The sequence below is a fragment of the Lutra lutra genome, chromosome 7 (assembly GCF_902655055.1).
Source record: "Lutra lutra chromosome 7, mLutLut1.2, whole genome shotgun sequence".
NCBI classification, from domain to species: domain Eukaryota; kingdom Metazoa; phylum Chordata; class Mammalia; order Carnivora; family Mustelidae; genus Lutra; species Lutra lutra.
Genome location: NC_062284.1, coordinates 20,498,126 through 20,516,017, shown reverse-complemented (window position 1 = coordinate 20,516,017; position 17,892 = coordinate 20,498,126). Strand labels below are relative to the sequence as shown.

Below are 17,892 nucleotides of genomic sequence, written 5' to 3'. Positions count from 1 at the left end.
CTCCAGAGCCACAGATTGCCTCTGCCAGCCGCCCCCTTCCCCCAGCAGGGACAAGAGCGGCCCCTGACCTCGTGCCTGCAAGAAACAGTGGGAGGGTGCTGTGGGGCAAAGGCAGAGTCACCTTGACTGTGCATCACTGCCCTCGAACGCCATGTTCCCTAGAGCAGTGATTGTCAACCAGGGTGATGTTGTCCCCCACGGGGGCATTTGGAAATATTTCTGGTGGCCACAACTTAGCAAGGGGGCGATGCTACTGGCATCTAGCCACTAGAGGTCAGGGGTGCCACTAATCATCCTACAGTGTGTGGGACAGCCCTTCACAATATAGGAGGACCCACCCCAAAGGGCATCAGCGTCGAGGCCAAGAAATCCCGAACTTGAGTGTGTTGTGATGGTTTGTTCTCCCTAACGTTCCCTAACGTGGATCTGCCCCGCTCCTGACAGGAGACCATGATGGACCACGCCTTGCGCACCATCTCCTACATCGCAGACATTGGGAACATCGTGGTGCTGATGGCCAGGCGCCGCATGCCCCGGTCGGCCTCGCAGGACTGCATCGAGACCACCCCTGGGGCCCAGGAGGGGAAGAAGCAGTACAAGATGATCTGCCACGTGTTCGAGTCTGAGGACGTAAGTAGCCGCACGGGCACACAGGGCCCCTCCCAGCGGGCCCGACCTCACCAGCGCCCCTGCGGCATCCCAGGTTCTTCGGAAACTGCGCCTCAGGTGGAAATCTGGTGCACGGTCATTGATGTCTCCGGTGGAATCAGAATTTTTGGGTTTTTTTTTGTTTGTTTGTTTTTCCTAACATTCAGAGTTTGCGAAGAGAGTGAACATAGTTTTATTTCACTTCGTGAAATAATGTCTTTCAGGGCTGTTTGTAAATTGAACGTGGTTGAACAGGCCAGGGGCGCTAACAAATTACTCCTGACTTTTTGGTGGTTAAGATGTGCATTTTCACACGCCAGGCTTGCATACAAGGAAGCAATGTCTGTGCCCAAGGAACAGCTCTGCTTTTGCTCATGGCCATTTCATGTCATAATTCAAAATACTTCACAGTCACTAAGAGACCATGAACCCCTTGACTCTTTCCTTCGGTGGGATGAGAGCATCTTTCTGAGCCTGGAGCTGGGAGAAGGGAACCAGAGAAGGGAGCAGGGGGCCAAGTGGTGAGCACAGGAGACTTTGGGCTAGGTCTCTCTGCTGCCCCCTGGCGGGCAGATCTTGTGGGTGTTGCCAGAGGAGAATTTTGAAAGCCAATCCTCCCTGGATTTTTGGAAAGGGGCATTCTTGTTCACATATGGGCTTGCAGGGCAGGGACCTGAAGTGGAAGGGAACGGCCCCCAGATTTTTGTATGTGAAGGCAAGACTGAGGTAGAGTCCTCCTTTTGCTAAGCAGTTGAAGTCATCTAGAAGTGCTTTGAAGCAATGGTATATTGATGGGAGAAGAAATTTAAACACAGACCCGCTGGTGCATAAACAGATTCTTCTCCCCATGATCCAGATCTCCTTGGGCACCTGGATGGGCACTTCCATGGGACTCGGGGATAGAGGATGTCTTAGAGACCTGGTTCGGAGAGATGGGTCCTCAGGAAGGGCTGTGAGTGACGGGCAGGGCAAGGCCAGTGGCAAATGGTGAGCAGCCTGCTGGCAGAGAAGTCACAGGAGCAGGGAACACCATGGGACTCCGAGCTGCCAGCCCCTGTGGATGGCCGCGGGCCGAGGGCTAGAGTCAGAGGTGCTGTTGTCTGGAGGTGAGCATTAGTGGGACTCTAAGTGGTCCTTAAAGGGTTGAGGGCAGGACCCTCCTGGTAGGATGTGTGTGGGAATACTCAGCAGTTGCCCAGAGCATAGAACCTGGATGGTGGCTCCATCCGGGGGGCTGCTGGGGATAAGTAAGGGGTCTGAGGGTCTGCTGGCAGCAGATGGAACACCTGGAGAAAATGAAAAGTGGCAGTAAGGATACCAGCGGCTCATTCTGAGACTCAGTTTCCCTCTATGAGATGGAGCTCAGGCACTCCAGGACTGAGGCCAGGGTATATGACCCACACAGGTGAAAGTGCTAAGGCAAAGGAGCGCTGGGGTATGGCAGCTCCCATTCCACCCACCTCACCTCCTGCAGGAGGCCGCCTCTGAGTGCCAAGCTGCCAATGCCAACCCTTCTCTGAGCCCCTTGTACTCCCCACTGCCTGAGCAGGGCTCCTGGCTTCACAGCATTGAACACCCACAGGCCCTGGCTGTGAGCTGGGCGGGGGGACAGGGGAGCCCCTTGTCTGCAGGGTTTCCAGTGTGGCCCCCAGGCCGGCTGGGAGGGACACTAGGACATGGGGCAGATGGGGAAATGGGAGTCTGCCCCCAGCTGTTGGTGGGGAAGTGCCTAGAGTTCCTGGATTGCACCCTGGCATGAAGGGCCTCACTGTCCCCAGGAGTTTCTATGGGTTGGGGTGGGGCACCCAGGCAAAGCCCCAGGCAGAGCCCCACGGCATCAGACAGCACCACCAGGCGATCACCAGGGGTGAAGGGAGCGATGCTCTCAGAACCCCTCCCTGTCAGAGGACTACAGTCAGGTGAGGACAGACATGGAGGCCTGGGGGCAGCCAGCAGCAAGCCTTGGGACCCCAGTGGGGCAGGGCAGGTCCTGGGCTCTCATTCATCCCCCCACCTTCTTCTGGCCTCTTCCCGAGGTCTGACTCCCAGATTCTGCCAGAGCCCCGGCTGTTGCTCTGCTGCTCTCCAGTGCACCATCTCTGGGCTCGCCACCCTTTAGTCCACATGTGCCCAGGCTGGGGTGTCCCCTAGTGGCCTCCAGGGAAGGCAGCTCTGGCCAGTCCGCCCTAAGCAGCCCAGCCAAAATGCTGGTTTTGGGAGCGATCAGGGCTTATTCCTGCCAAGTGAACATTGCCTGTCCTTCCTGTAAACTATTCTGGCCCCAGTGTGGGAGAGTAGTTCAATCTAGACTCTTTACCTATTTCAGGAAAGCTTTCCACACTCCAGCTCTGCTTTTATTGTCTGGCCCAGCCCACATTGGTGCAGAGACATACTCATCTGTAGCACTTAAAGCATGCAGTGCTTTAAGTATAGAGGGAGAAAGAGATTTAAGCATTTGGGTCAAAACCAGAGGCAAAGCCTGGCCATGACTTTTCAATGTCCAGGACTCTGCAGTGTCAGAGATTCAATGATGTCCACACAAGTGGTTCCTTGTAGTGGAACGACATGCTTTGCTCTGTAGGGTCTGAACTGGTGTCTCCAGGTCTTGTGCTTCTCATCAGTGTCAGCCTGAAACAGCCACACCGCCCCCCCACCCCCAAGAACAGCGGGACATACACCCTGCCTCCCCAGTTGACATTGGGTTCTGTTGCTAAAGAGACATAAATGTTGGGGAGACAGCTCAGTCTCTGTGACCTTCCTCCAAGAACACACACCTCAAGTCTATTTTTGGAATAAGATGGGAAGAAAGAAAATATAGTACATTTTCCAGTTAAAGCAATGAAAATAAGATATTTAGCAAACAATCCATAATTTTTCTGGACTTTATTTGAAACTGTGCTTTGTCCTGGATGGTCTGGGACTTAAACAGCTCAGGTGGGAGCAGATAGGATCGGGCCCTGCTGAGTTCAAGGCAGCAGAGAGGCTCCCCCTAAGGTGGCTGACCGTGGGGTGTTGGCGGGAGGACAGCCATCACCAGAGGAGGGCCTGCAGTTTCTCTCTTGTTGCTTTAAGCCCAGGCAAGGGCCTATCCCAGGCTTACACGTGCCCCTGCACCCAGCTCTGTCACAGCCCCTCCTCTCCTGGATGCGTGGTGCCTGTGGTCCTATGCTGGTCCCTAGTGGGCTTCTCCCTGCCCACAGGCCCAGCTGATCGCACAGTCCATTGGCCAGGCTTTCAGCGTGGCCTACCAGGAATTCCTGCGGGCCAATGGCATCAACCCCGAAGACCTGAGCCAGAAGGAGTACAGCGACATCATCAACACCCAAGAGATGTACAACGACGACCTCATCCACTTCTCCAACTCTGAGAACTGCAAGGAGGTGAGACACACACACCCTGGGCGGGCCACAGGATGCCACACTGCTGTGGCCCCTGCCGCCGCCCACGCTGGGCCCCTGCACACCAGAGTCCCCCAACCTCCCACCACAGTGCCCCTGAGCAGCTCACGCGAAGGGCCCTCGTGTGAATCCCCATCCTCAGGCAGAATGAAGTATTCCCCAGAATGTACATTTGTGCCTGCCTTTGGAGCTGAGCACTTGTGTGTGAAATGAGGTGTTGTTGTAACAAAGGAGCTGATTACAGTCAGTCTTAATGACCTTGAAAATGTGCCTTTTAATGCCGCTATTATCATCTGCTGGAGCTCAGCACCCAGGAGGTGTTTCTGAAAAGCATATAAGAAGCATTTTCAAAATGGGGAACTTCGGGGCACTGCCCAGGGGAAGGAATAATCAGACTGCTTGTTGAATGAATGAGTGAATGAATGAATGAATGAATGACTATTCCAGACTTATTGCTGAATGAATGACAGGCAGCTTTCTGAGAGTGATCCTTGGAGTGGAATGAAGGTAGGACTTCTCTAGATCAGAGCAAGAGCCGGGGGCAGATTTGAGCCCTGGAGTCTATCATTCTTCTCGCCTCCATGGGTTGGTGGGAGGTGAGAAGAGCAAGAGGTAGGACCCTGGAGCCCTGCTGGGGCCTGGAGGGGTCCGTGCTGGGCATGGGCAGGAGGGCATCTGTGCTCCTGGTTCAAGCTTGGGAGCCAGAGCCAGGCGAGGCTGGAGTGGGGTAGTAGGTGCACAGGTCCCCGGCCCCCATCATGGGCACCTCTCACCGCTCATGTCCTTACAGCTGCAGCTGGAGAAGCACAAGGGCGAGATCCTGGGCGTGGTGGTGGTGGAGTCGGGCTGGGGCTCCATCCTGCCCACGGTGATCCTGGCGAACATGATGAACGGCGGCCCGGCAGCCCGCTCAGGGAAGCTGAGCATTGGGGACCAGATCATGTCCATCAACGGCACCAGCCTGGTGGGACTGCCCCTTGCCACCTGTCAGGGCATCATCAAGGTGTGTACGTGGGCCCCCTGCCTTGTTTTATTCTCATTGCCTTGTCCTTGCCCGCTTGACACATGAGGAAACAGGTCTGGAGAGACCACAGCTGCCCTTGGGGGTGAGAACGGGACATTTGGTTTCACTGATGCCATTTCTGAGGGACATGGACCCCAGGCAAGGTCTGAGGACCCCCAGATGCAGGGTGACCCGGCATGCATGGGACTTTCGCAGACTAGCAGCACCAAGAGTCCCATTTCCTGGGCGCATGGGGAGGTTGGTCCCCCTGCAGGGGTCTGAGAGCAGGGCTGGCGGCTCTGACCATCTGGCCCATGAGCCTGCAGCTTTGGAAGATGCTGAGCTCCCGGTCCCTGCTGGGGGGTCCTCGTGCCTGGTTGCTCTGGCTCGAGAAGAGCCTTGGGACAGGAAGCTCAGAGAGGCGGCCCAGAGGCCTGGCACTCCTGTGCCTTTGCCCTGTTCAGGGTCTCCAGACGGTGGGCTCTGCCTGCTTGGGGGCAGCCCTTGGGCGTCCATCGGCATTCTGCCCCCAGCCCCCTGTGGCTTGTTCCCTCCTCACCCGCTGCAGTCTTGGTGCTGGAGGACAGGCCTGTGTCCTCATCAGCCTGACAGCTGAAGGGTGTTCAGAGGTCGCCTGCTGGGCGACCGCCTGAGAAGACAGACGGTAGGCACAGCAGAACCCTCAGCCCACGGGACCAGAGACTTCGTCTGCGGGGACTTAACCTCACAGCCATGGCCTGGGGTGCCTGCTGACAGTCACAGCCTCTCTGGGGCCTGAGGTCCCCCTTGGCTTCAGCTGGCCCGGTCTCGCCGTGGACACTGGGTCCTCTTGCTTACAGATTTTCACTGAGCCCCTCACTGCCCATCCCCACCCCTGCCACTCGCACATTTTGTTTGGAGGAAGGCTTCCACCTGGTCCTTCCTTTTTTTCTTTTTTTTTTTTTTTAAAGATTTTATTTATTTTTTTTGTCAGAGAGAAAGCACAAGTAGGCAGAGAGGCGATAGAGGCAGAGAGAAAAGCAGGCTCCCCGCTGAGCAAGGAGCCCAATGTAAGATTCCATCCCAGGACTCCGGGATCATGACGGGAGCTGAAGGCAGCCACTTAACTGACTGAGCCACCCAAGCATCCCCCTCCTGGTCCTTCTAAACAGAAGGTGCTCCTCCTGCATCCAGTGTTGGCCGGGGGCCCTTCCTGTGACCCCGGTGTTGTCTCACTGGTCATGCACGGTGGTGGGCAGGGCATGGCCCCTGTCTCCACGAGCAGCTTGGTTTCAGCTGGGTCAGATGGCATATCAGAGTGCAGCAGGCCATGGCCTGCACTGCCGCCTGGGGTAGCCAGCCGCCCCACACGCGGGTTGCACAGAGGGACCTGGAGGCCGAGAGGGGGCTGACCCACCGGCCTTGTTCCCCTGCATCCCCCACCCTGCCCGCCGACTCAGCCTCGGTGTGGGCACGCGAGCACGTGCTCGTGGGTGGCATGCGAGGTTCCCTGTGACTCCCGCCCCGTCCCACAGGGTCTGAAGAACCAGACGCAGGTGAAGCTGAACATTGTCAGCTGTCCGCCAGTCACCACGGTCCTCATCAAGCGGCCTGACCTCAAGTACCAGTTGGGCTTCAGCGTGCAGAACGGGATTGTGAGTCTGCCCTCTCTGCCTTGGCCACCTCTACGGTGCATGTGTGGGCCTGGATGTAGGGAGCCGGTGGGGGGATGGGGCAGCTCTCCACCCCACTGCCCTTGCAGCTGCTTCTGACGGCGCAGGCCCTGGTGGGTGGGCACCGCTGGGTGGGAGCTTTCAGCTCTTCCAGGAGCAGGTCTGGCCCGACTAGGGAGGGAGAGCTGGTGTGTGTCGGAGGAATGGGTGGGTCCCTCTAGCCCTGCTCGAAGCACCCTTGTCCCCGTGATGGCTGTTCCCTGCTGTTTCCAACCACTGCAGTCTGGACACATCTGGCCGATGGCAACATCCTACTCTCTATGTTCAGCAAACAGATATTTACTCATTCACTCATTCATTCACCCATTCAGAGCCATTTATGAGGTGCCTGCACTGGGTAGGCACTGAGGAAGCAGAGGTCTTCCAGGAGGAGGTGATTCTGGGCTCAAGTGAGTATCAGTCTGCCCAAACATCTGTGCCTATTCCTCAGGCCGAAACTCGTAGTTCAGGGTTCCTGCCTTTTCTTTAACCCGTCTTTGGCTGAAGTGAATGTTTCCTTGGTCCTTTCTCGTGCAAAGGTCCCAGTGGGCAAAGATGTGGCCACAGATGGAGGACAGAAGAGGTGAGGCCAGTCACTTCCACATTGCTTAAGCCAGCTTTGAGTCTTAAAGACCTGAGGAAGAGATCGTGCAGTTGGTGGGAGTCGTGTCAGGGGAGGGGAGATATGTATGGGTGCCCATGAGCATGGAAGAAACACAATGGGATAACATTCTAGAAAGACAACTGTCAAGGAACCAGAATTTTCCCTGTTGCTATCCAGTGCAGTGTGGAGAGGTACTTGTGCTGGGGAGAGTCACAGGGCCATTTCTGTCCCTTCTGTGTTAGTGTGCCCTTGCTGGTGTAACAAATATTCTCTAAATCTCAGCATACTGAATTGGTTCCTCATTCAGGTCACAGTCTGCTGTGGGGGAGAGGGGGTGGTCAGGTCAGTCTGCGTGCCCTCACCTGGGATTTGGAAGCCCGCACTAGCTGCTCTGTGTCTGGTCAGTAACTGCAGGAAGATGGGGACATAGGTGCGGTCCTTGCCATTTCTAGCCACACCTCCCTGGCCCGACAGGACTCAGTCCCACACCGCACAAAACATGGCAGGCTGGGAAGGTGGCCACCTGCTGCTTGTGACAAAGAGGGAAAGGGTATGGGGGCATCTAGGCAGTGCTGGCCAGACCTTCCTCCCTGTGTGACCCTGAGTTTGTCAGTTAACCTCTCTGGGCTCTTCTCAAGATGCGGCTGTGAGGGTTAATGGAGAAAATCCATAAAGCACACGGAGACATGTAAAGTAGGCCTGGATTCTGCAGAGGAGAACGCCCCTTTGGCACTTGCACCCAGGCCTGGGGCTAGGTTGTCTGCAGCCCTCTGGGGACTTCTGTCCAGGTCAGGACCTCTGTCCCAGGAGCTGGCTGGGTGGGGGTGTGGCCTGACCCTGTCCCGCCCAGCCAGTCTGCTTACAGCGGGTGCCCTGGGCATAAGCAGCTGCTGGGAGCACAGTGTGGATGAGCTTGGGCCCCGTGATCGGGGAGGCGCCAGGCGGGGCCTTCTGACCTGCGGCCGACAAGCTAAGCACTCACACAGGGCCTGCCTGGGAGCCACACTGCTGCTTCCAAGGAGCCTCCCTCCCATGTGGAGGAGGCTGCCGTGTGGTGGCAGAGAGAGCTGCCTCTTCTCAGGGACTGTGAGCCTAGGACAAGCCTGACGCCACCCCCTCCCCAAACCCCTGCCTCTCTTCAGCTTGTCTCATTACACCTGCCTGAGAAGGAGTGTGGGTCCTCTTGAGGAGGTGACCGCCACACAGAGAGGCTTAGTAAGTGGTCCCAGGGCCCACAGCCAGGGAGGCCATCTGGGACTGTGGGGGAGAAGGTGGGGGCAGGGGGAGAGGAGAGGCAAGGAAGGAGCGCGGCTAAGTGAAAGCAGCAGGAGAGGAAGGGGACGCTGTGAGGAGGTGAGCAGCGGTGAGGGACAGGTAGGGGGGTCTGAAGGGAAGCGTGAGGCTTCCTTCCCAGAGACAATGGAATGGAGGTGGCTGGGAAGAAGGCAGGATGGCTGACGGGGGGCTCTCCTGGGGAGGGTGAAGGGGGGTGGTCTCTGCAGGTGGGGACGGGCACGCCAGTCCATGTCAATGACTGTGAAGTTGAGGGCAGTGAGGCAGGCAGAGGCGCTTCTCTGAGAGCTTGGGAGAGGTGGGGAGAAGGGAGCAGCAGATCTAGGCTTTGGGGGTCTCGACCTGTGGGGGGGATGACATCCAGTTCTGCAGGCAGCATCGCCTGGGTTGTGCCTCCCTGGTCACTGACGCGCAGACAGGAGTCCTGAGGCAGAGTGCCGGTCACTTCTTGGTGCATCTGCCACGGGTCCAGAGTGCGTGTGAAGCTTGGGGTCTGGGGGTGACACACCATGGATGAGAAGCAGCGGGGGGCTCGTGGCAGAGAGCTGGGGGCTGGGCTGGTTCTTGAGGACTTGCTCCCAAGTATGTGGCAGCTGGCCCTGCGGGCTCCAGGGAGAGCTGTAGGTAAAGCAAACAAATCCGCAGGGTCTCTCCTGCCACGAGGCAGCCCCCCGGTGACCCAAAAAATGGGCAGCAGGTGGCTGCACAGATCAGTCCCCCAGCTCCACTGGGCCCTGCAGCAGTGGACTTCGGGTCAGCGGTGCCCAGGCTCTTCCTGCGCCTGCTCCGTGGCGTGCCCGTGCCATGCACAGGTGTGGGGTGTGGGGGCTGGCTGTCCAGGGTCAGCTCCCTGTGCACTCAGAGGCCCTTGTACCAGGCAGCTGCTGCCACAGCCACCGCTCAGGCCATGTCCCCTCATCTGTGGTGGCTGACGAGGGCCACAGGCTCGGTCGCTCAGCGGGGGCCTCACGGGAGGAGTGTGTTTGGGAGAACGTTCAGGAAGCCTGAGGGTGCTGGCTCTTCTCAAGGGCTTGCTCTGGGGACAGAAGAGCTGGCTTTGCCCTTCACAGCATGGTCAGGGTGGACCTCGACTTCCTGCCCACCCAGCCTCCCCCCAGGGGCCTGGCCTGGTCACTGTCCCCTCCCCTGTAGTCCCCTGCTGCCTCGCAGTAGTGGAGCTGTCCCCTGGCTGGCACGTCTCTCACGACCAGTGGCCTCCCTGTCCCCATTGTCCATGAGGCTCTCAGAGGTCCCCTTCAACCCTCACCAAGCCCCACACTTGGAGTCCTGGCTCCCGGGAAGCCCTCCACCTCCACCCTGCCTGACCACAGCAAGACTGGACGGTGGCAGGATGCCTGACTGGGAGATGGCATTAGTCAGCTCCTGGGCACACCGCCTGTGGTTTTTTGCCCGATGACTACAGAAGCTTTTCCCATGGCAGGTGGCCAATGCCAACGTGCAGGGTAAGTGGTTAGAGGAAGGATGTCCCAGCACTGGGGCGTCTCAGGAAGTCTGGGTGCTGTCACGTGAGAGGTGAGAGGGAGGGGGTCCTCTGCACAGCTGTCGGCATGTACATACGTATGTGTTTGCATACAGGTGTGCATTTACACGCATGTGCATATGCACATACTGTGTACATGTGTGCGCACACACGTGTGTGTGTTTGGGAGAGGTGCTAGCCTGGGCACTGACCGCCTTCTGGAACTTGGCACAGCCTGTCTTTTCTCCAGAACGAGAGGCCCCGTGTGGCTAAAAAGCTGTACTGGGTTTTAGAATCGGCCTCCCTCACTTCAGCCCCAGCTCTCTCCTAGGACATCTGTTTCTTCTGTTTGTTTCAATTGTGGTAAAATCGATTAACATAACATTTACCATCTTAACCATTTCCAAGCATCCAGTACGTTATACAACCCTCTCAAGAAGTCTTCGTTGTGGGAAAGGGGAACTCTGCGCCCATCAAACACCGACTCCCGTTCCTTTCTCCCAAGCCCAGCTTCTGGCAGCCAGCGTTGTACCTTCTGTCTCTCTGAACTTGACCACACTATGTGCCTCGTAGACATAAGTGGGATCAGACAGTACTTGGCCTTTGGGGACTGGCCTTCTTTAACTTCCACCATAATGCCTTCAGGGCCCATCCACCTTGTAGCCTGTGTCAGACTTTCACTCCTTTTCAGGGCTGAGTAATATTCCCATAGATGACTAGCCCACATTTCGCTTTTCCATGAATCTGTCAGTAGACACTGGGTTGCCTCCACCCCTGCCCCCCGCCCCATGGGAGTGAATCGTGCTGCGGTAACTTGGGTGTGTGGGACTTCTGTTTTTCCAGTTCTAGTTTCACTGTTGCAAATACTCCTAGGCCTCCTCGTCCATCTGTCTGGGGCGTCTGGCCATGCATCAGTTCTAGCAACCAGGAAATGCAGCTCTTCCCACAAGCCTCGGGCATCCCTGGGCCGCTGGTGTCTGCAAGGCTGGTCCTGTTAGGGAACGGCATTTTCTGTTACCATTTCACAGAGGACGAAGGAATAGGGAGGTCAAGGAACTTGCCCCGAGGCTTCCAGCTGGGAAGTGGCAGAGCAGGGATCAGGCCCGAGGCCAGCAGCTGTGAAGAGCGTGTCCACAGTCCCCACTCGTGCAAGGTGCCGGGGGGCAGTGGGTGAGCGTGTGCACGGTCTTAGCAGCCCTTGTGAGCAGCTCAGAGACTGAGACATTTGTACCGAAGGCTACAGCGTTAGTGACTCCCTTAAGTGTCCGCTGGGCCCTGATTACGGCTTCGGGGCTGGGCCCGCCAGTCTCTCCTCTCACTAAGGGTGCAGGGACCACTGTGCCTCCTGGCGAGTACGTGCCACACAGCCAAGTTCCCCCTGAATCCTCCGGAAAAGTTTGCTGACATCTGAGTTAGTCTCGCACAAGTGCTTTTTCCATTTTCAGCTCCATTACACCCAATGTACAATGCATTAGTTTGCAGACAGGCCCCGGATGACCCAGTTAGCGCTATTTCTAAAAGGATCCTTCCTCTCTCTTTCCACACCACCATTCAGGACATCAGGAAGTCTCCGCTGGGAGACACCGGCCTTCTCGCCCGCAGAAGTGCACCCCATGAGGTTGGAACACACCTCGGTTTCTGTGGACATGCCTCATTCGGGAAGGCCAGGACCCATGTGTGTGCGTGCACACGGCCTTCTCCTCAGCATGTCCTGCCCCCCTTCTGTCCTCTACCCCTGCCTGCCCCCCAGATTCCAGCTGGCCATTCCTTCTAAAGGTGCAAAGCCATTGTCTCCTGCTTCTCACTTTCTTTCCCTGAATCTCCATGACTAGGGAGGAGGCTGCTGGCAGGGACAGAACCAAGATTGCAGCATCCACAGACTGTCCCAGCTTCTTTGCTAGGGAGCATGCTGGGCCCTGCCTGACACTTGGTCAGGCTGGGAAGTCAGCTCGGTCACCGTGAAACACCTTCCTTGGGACTTTCAAAGAGCCAGTTTCAGTGGGCACAGAATGCCCTCAGATCGTCTCGGGGCGGGGAGACAATGGAATTCTCCTTAATTCTCGTACAGAGAACTAGGCAGTCAGGCCACCCTGCGTCCCTCTCTCCGCCAGCCCCCTGGTCGACCCCAACTGACCTGAGTGCTCAGGTTCTGGGACTGTGGCCTGCTCTGCTGCAGGAGTCCACTCGGCTGGGCCTGTGACCTCAGACTGCGCATATGTCCTGTACTGGAAAGACAGAAATCCCGAGGGCTGGGAAGGACGCAGATGGTTGGTTGAGAAAGGCCTGTGTCATCAGTGATGAGGCAAAATCTGCAAAACAGAGGACAGATGGGAATCCTGCATACGGTGCCAGGGTCAACCTGTGGTCAGTGGCCTTGTGAGTCTGTCTCAGCTTCAAACGTTGCCATGCCAGTTCCTGAGGTGGGGGGAGAGGAGGAGGGAGAGCTGTACTGTCTAAGGGGGAGCGTCGTCCCCCAGCAGCCTCGGAAATCAGAGGCCCTAGCTAAATGAGCAGGCCAGGCCGGGGGTTGGATGCGAGGTGGCTGTGACACAGGCCGGAGTCCCAGGGATGCAGGCAGGAGGGCGTTCCCCAGGAGGCCCAGAGGAGAGTCCTGGATAATGACAAGCCTCGCCATGGAATGAGAAGAACCGTGAGGCAGAGAGAGAGGGCTTGGCTGTCCTGCCTGCTTTGAGCACCCCCCGTGGTTGTGCCTCCTGCGGGCAGGCTGACCTTTGATGTCTTAGGGCGCTGACCCGAATCACCCTTCCTGATTCTGGGCTGGGGTCCCCTGCCGCCTCAAGTATGAAGATGTCTTAAAAGTGACCAAATCCTCAAGGAGACAGGGGCTGTAATCATGGTGCTTTCAAATTAAGGAAACCATAAGGACAAGGCCGATTTCACCATGAATTTGGTGGGGGCTCTAGATGACGTGGGGTGGCCCCCGGGCACCTAGGGGACAGGGTCCAGACAGCCTGGCTCCGGGCTGGGCCTTCCTCATTCTCTAGCATGGCTGGTGGGGTGTGGTCCTCTGGGGCTGCTGCACTAATGCTGGGGAGGGGGCACCCGGGGTCTGGCCAGTGCTGGCCGAGGGACCCCAGGTCAGAAAGAGACCTCCGGCAGTGGGTGGGCCCTCAGGAAACCTCAACCCCAGGGTCCCTGCTGTTGGACCTATTTCTGCCCCTGCCTTGGGTTGTTGGAAGCAGCATGGGGTTCAGGGACCTGGTGTCTCCTCTGTTCCCTCCCACCACAGCATTCCCAGGACTTCAGCATCGGGGTGCAGCTGGCCCCCTTCTCCCCTGAGCTGGTAACTCTCACCCTGCGGGGTCCGCTGCCATCTCCCCATTGTATGGGCAGGCATCCACCCTTCTGATGGCCTGATAGTTAGTGAATTCCACACATGGGTGGATTTCGCAAGCTCAAAGCCTTCCTCGTCCTTTCCCCAAACTCTTTCCGTTTGTTGGCTCATGAATTCATCACGTCCTTGTGAGATGGAGACAGTGACTTCTTAGCTTGTAAGAGGAGCAGAAGGGAGCTGGTGAGGAATCTTCCAGAATGTGCTCCTGCTCTACACACCACCAGCCCTCCGCACTCCCCTGACACAGGGACTGAGGCCCTGGGATGGCTGGAGGGGCGGGGGGCAGATCCCCCAAGGGCCTGCAAGGTTCTCCCACAGGCCATGCTGTTGATTTGTGTTTTAACCTAGTCCCGATCATAGATGTCACTGACAGTAAGTCAGCAGTGGCATGCAGAAGCATTTGTCCTGTGGGCCTCTCCCTCTGCGTGCTCAATGTCCCCACTTCCGGTTTGGGGACGGCGGTGAGCTCCTGGCGGGTGTGGCAGGGACTTGTGTGCTGACTTGACATGTGTCTGCTTAGATCTGCAGCCTCATGCGAGGGGGAATTGCAGAGCGAGGAGGCGTCCGAGTTGGCCACCGCATCATCGAGATCAATGGGCAGAGTGTGGTGGCCACGGCCCACGAGAAGATCGTCCAGGCTCTCTCTAACTCGGTGGGAGAGGTAAGGCCATGCCCCGTCACCTTGCTGGAGCCAGAGCCGGAGCTGGGGCCGTCTGAGCCCTACGTTTCCGTGACCAACATCTGTGCCCCTGAGAGGGTTTCCAGGAGGTGCTCGGGCAAGCCACTGACCCCTTCCTAGGAAAACCTTCCTTCTCAAGAGAGCCTGTCCTTGCTGGGAACTTGGAGCGTGCCTCTGCTGGTCCTGCGTGCCCACCTTGACCTCTGCCAGTCACTCCCTGTGCAGGGGGCCCTGGGCATCTGCTGAGCCGGGGGCTGTGTCTCTCACCCAGGGCGCGCCTGTGACAAGGCTGAGCAGATGGTAGGCGCCATTCGGCTGTTCGTTCCGGCTCTGTGCTGTGGATAGGACGGCGAAGGTGGTTGACACCAGCTCTGGAATGGGGTCTTGCACGCTTCGTGTGGGAGCCCTGCCCTCTGCGGGACTTATCCTCCCGGGCACAAGGCTCTGGTCCAGGGTTCGCCCCTCTGCCCGCTTCCTGCCATCTTCCTGCCCATGGAGCAGGCCAGTCATGGCTGCTCCCTTTCCTGCATCGCTGGCTTTAAACTTTCTCCGTTTCCACTTCTTTCTGGCAGCCAGCTTGAGGTGGACGAGGGTCATAGCGGAAGGGCCCAGGTTTCCTCAAGAACTCATAAGTGAACAGGGTAATTGGGGATGAGAAGATGCTGAGTCTGTGCAACCAGTGTCTAGAAGGAGGACTCCCACAGAGGCTAGTGTGTTGGGGTATTAGTGGCAATGGGGGCATGAGAAGAGGAGAGTCAGGACAAACGCAGTGAGGGTCTCCGTGGGAGAAGCGTGGGAGGCCAAGACCATGGCAGAGGTGGGTGGGAAGAGGGACCAGTTGCAAAGGGCCTGGGTGTTGGGTGGGAGTTCACATTTGATTCTCAGGGCGGTGGGGGGGCCCCAGGTGGCGGTGGGGAAGAGGGTGTGGCTTCCATCTTGGTGGCCACGGCGGGGGGAGGGGGGAGGGGGAGAGATGGAGAGCTTGGCCCCTGGGTGAGTAGGTGGGTGCTGTTTCTGAGGGGGCTTTTGGCCACATTTCCTGGGTTCCTACTCTGTATTTTGTAAAACTACCAGGCTTAGGGAGGAGGCCTGTTTTCCCGGGGTTCAGTGGTAGCAGATGGCTGACTTTCAAGGTTGGGGTGGGGGGCAGGTAGGCACCATTAGCCTCCTTTTACAAATGGCTTCAAAGAAAGGAAAATCCAATTTTCCTAAGTGGATGTTTGAAATGGCCGCCCCACTGGGGTGATCAGTCTCACAAGCCTACGAAGAAACCAGTCAGGCAGGGGAGAAATGTTTCCAAGTCTTCAGACTTGGACCTGAGATGAAGTGGTACCCAAAAAGGCAGAGAGGCAGCCGAGGGTGTGGCTGGGCGATGGAAGTGTCTGCCTGCTGTCTCCCAGCATCCCTGAGCACATGTGCAAAATCAGTCCCTGATAACAAGACATAGGGTTTTGGATGGTTTTCAGATTGAGGAACGACACAGAATGTTCTGATGGAAGAAGCCATACTGGGCAGTGATGGGGGCATTAAAATCTAAATTGAGTATGTGGATCTTGGTGGTGGGGGCCGGCCGGGAGCACAGGACATTGTGAAAACTCCCTGCACAGCTGGCCTCTCTCTGGGTTGGTCGGATGGGGGCCTGAGACCCGCTTGCTGGAGGAGGGGCGGTCCTAGGGCGGCCACACCATGCCCCCCGCCCCCACTGGCTACCTCTTGCTGGGTACTGGGGGCGTGAGGCCCGCAGCACCCAGGCCATCCAGATGTCCCAGAGCTGCAAGGCCTGAGTCTGGCTAGACCTGGGAACAGGGTACTAAGAGGGGAGCAGAGCAGCAGAAGCATGGCCCAGCTCCTGGGCTTCCACTGGTTTAACTCTTCCTTCTAGAACCATCACGGTGGGGGGGCGGGATGATGGAGGTCCCACAAGCTGAGTCTCCCTGAGGAGTTATCTTGAGCCATGCCTGGCTACACAGCTACTTGGTGCCAGAGAGTGATAGCTCCGATGGCTCATTTGCTAACTGACCCTGGAAGGATAAGGCGAGAGCAAGGCCACTGGCCCTCAGTGAGCAAGTTCTCCGACCCCAGAACACTCATGTTCCCAGGCTTCCTGGAAGTTCTTCAGAGGCCTGGGCACCCCTGGTTGGATGGGCAAACCATGGTCACAGTTAAAAGTCCAATTTTTTGCCTCTCAGCTGTCAACTTCAGCTGAGGGAAAAAACTAGCCCTTATTTAACGTGTGTCAGACACCCTGAAGACCCAGCTGGGGAGGCCAGCTCGGAGTCCGCCGTGTCAGGACGCGCTTTCTGAATCTCCGTGGAGATGCTCATTCCTCCTTCACTCGGCGAGCTGGTACTTAGCGCGGAAAAGCCTCAGGGGGTCCCAAAGTGAGCTGGTTGCCACAGTGTTTGCTTTCTGTTGATGGCATCAAGGGGCCGGGGGAGACCACTGTGGGCCAGCCGGTTCAGCCCCTGTCTCTCGTTGACAGATCCACATGAAGACCATGCCGGCCGCCATGTTCAGGCTCCTCACGGGCCAGGAGACCCCGCTGTACATCTAGGCCCACCCAGCCTGCACTGCCCAGCCTGCCTGGGTTCAGAGGAGCAGGAAAGGCTGGACCTGGGACCTGACCCCTGACCCCCACAGCCCATGCAAGGACACTGGCTCCTCTGAAGGGCCTGCCCTCACCACCCACTTTTTTTTTTTTTTTTGGACAAAAAGGGGTATGTCTTCATCAAAGGAGAGTCACAGGAAGCAATCTCTGTACAAGAGTCACGTGTTTTGCCCATTCTGACCAGTTTTCTCGTTGCGACCAGCGGACAAGGGTGTTTCTTTGTAGCTGTGTGTGGTGTGGAGTATGTCTTCCCTCCCTGAAGCCATGGAGAGCGGACGTGAAGGGAGCCCCGCGAGGACAGCAAGCTCTGGGGGGCAGCGGTCGTCCCCTCCTGCCCCCCTCCTCCGGGGGGCCCTGGGGTGCTTCGGGGGAGGGCGCCCTGCTGCAGCCCGGCTCCCGGGGTGTGACTTGTAAGTGAGGTCCGGGAACATGTGATTGTACTGAACCAGAGGGGAGACGTTCCTGAGTTCAATAAATGATGATGGCTACAACATCGCAACTCCATATTTATTTAGACAACGTCACGGTGTTGACTTTTACTTTGAGAAGCCGATCTTCGGAACTGAGGGTTCTCGGATGACCCGCCATCGCAGCCGCTGCTCCTGTCCTCCCCTGAGGCTCCGTGGACTTGAGAGGGCACCCCCTGCCAGCCGCCTCTCCTCTTCCCCCAGACCCCCTCACGGGGCGGGGCCCGCTGGCTCCTCCCACCAGGGACAAGGGACACCGAGGAGGCCCTCAGTTTCCGATCTCTGTCTACACACACGCATCCACACGCCAGCTCCCCGACCCCCAAAAGCCAAAACCCTCTCTGGACGACTCCGCCACTCCCGGGGCGGCCGGCAGCCGGCGTGGATCCCTGGGCCTGCCAGGCGTCACCACGAGCAGTATTAGCGTGTGTAGATAAAGTGAAACGTAGTCTAGTGCGGTTCAGTAGAGGTCATTGTTAACCGACGTCCTTTTGTCTGGAAGTCTCTTTTTTTGGCCCCGGCCTCGGAGAATACACTGTGACTTAAGAAGCCTTACCATGCAGTAACTAAAGCTTTAGGATTACTGTATTCAAGGAGTGACCTGTGTGTTGCATGCAGCCGACCCTAGGAAGACTCACTAATATCACTAATAAAGCTCAAGTCATG

The 17,892-nt window shown here is 57.5% G+C and overlaps 1 protein-coding gene across 6 annotated transcripts in view; it reads left to right on the top strand.

The window, feature by feature from the left end:
- APBA2 (amyloid beta precursor protein binding family A member 2) overlaps positions 1 to 17,892 on the top strand; it is a 252,681-nt gene extending 234,789 nt beyond the window's left edge. For all 6 annotated transcript variants that reach the window (XM_047738813.1, XM_047738809.1, XM_047738812.1 and 3 more), the window contains 6 exons: positions 445 to 630; positions 3,849 to 4,028; positions 4,837 to 5,049; positions 6,564 to 6,683; positions 13,993 to 14,133; positions 16,634 to 17,892. In XM_047738813.1, the coding sequence (XP_047594769.1) occupies positions 445 to 630; positions 3,849 to 4,028; positions 4,837 to 5,049; positions 6,564 to 6,683; positions 13,993 to 14,133; positions 16,634 to 16,705 (912 nt within the window). In that variant the 3' untranslated portion in view covers positions 16,706 to 17,892. The remainder of the gene's footprint in view (positions 1 to 444; positions 631 to 3,848; positions 4,029 to 4,836; positions 5,050 to 6,563; positions 6,684 to 13,992; positions 14,134 to 16,633) is intronic.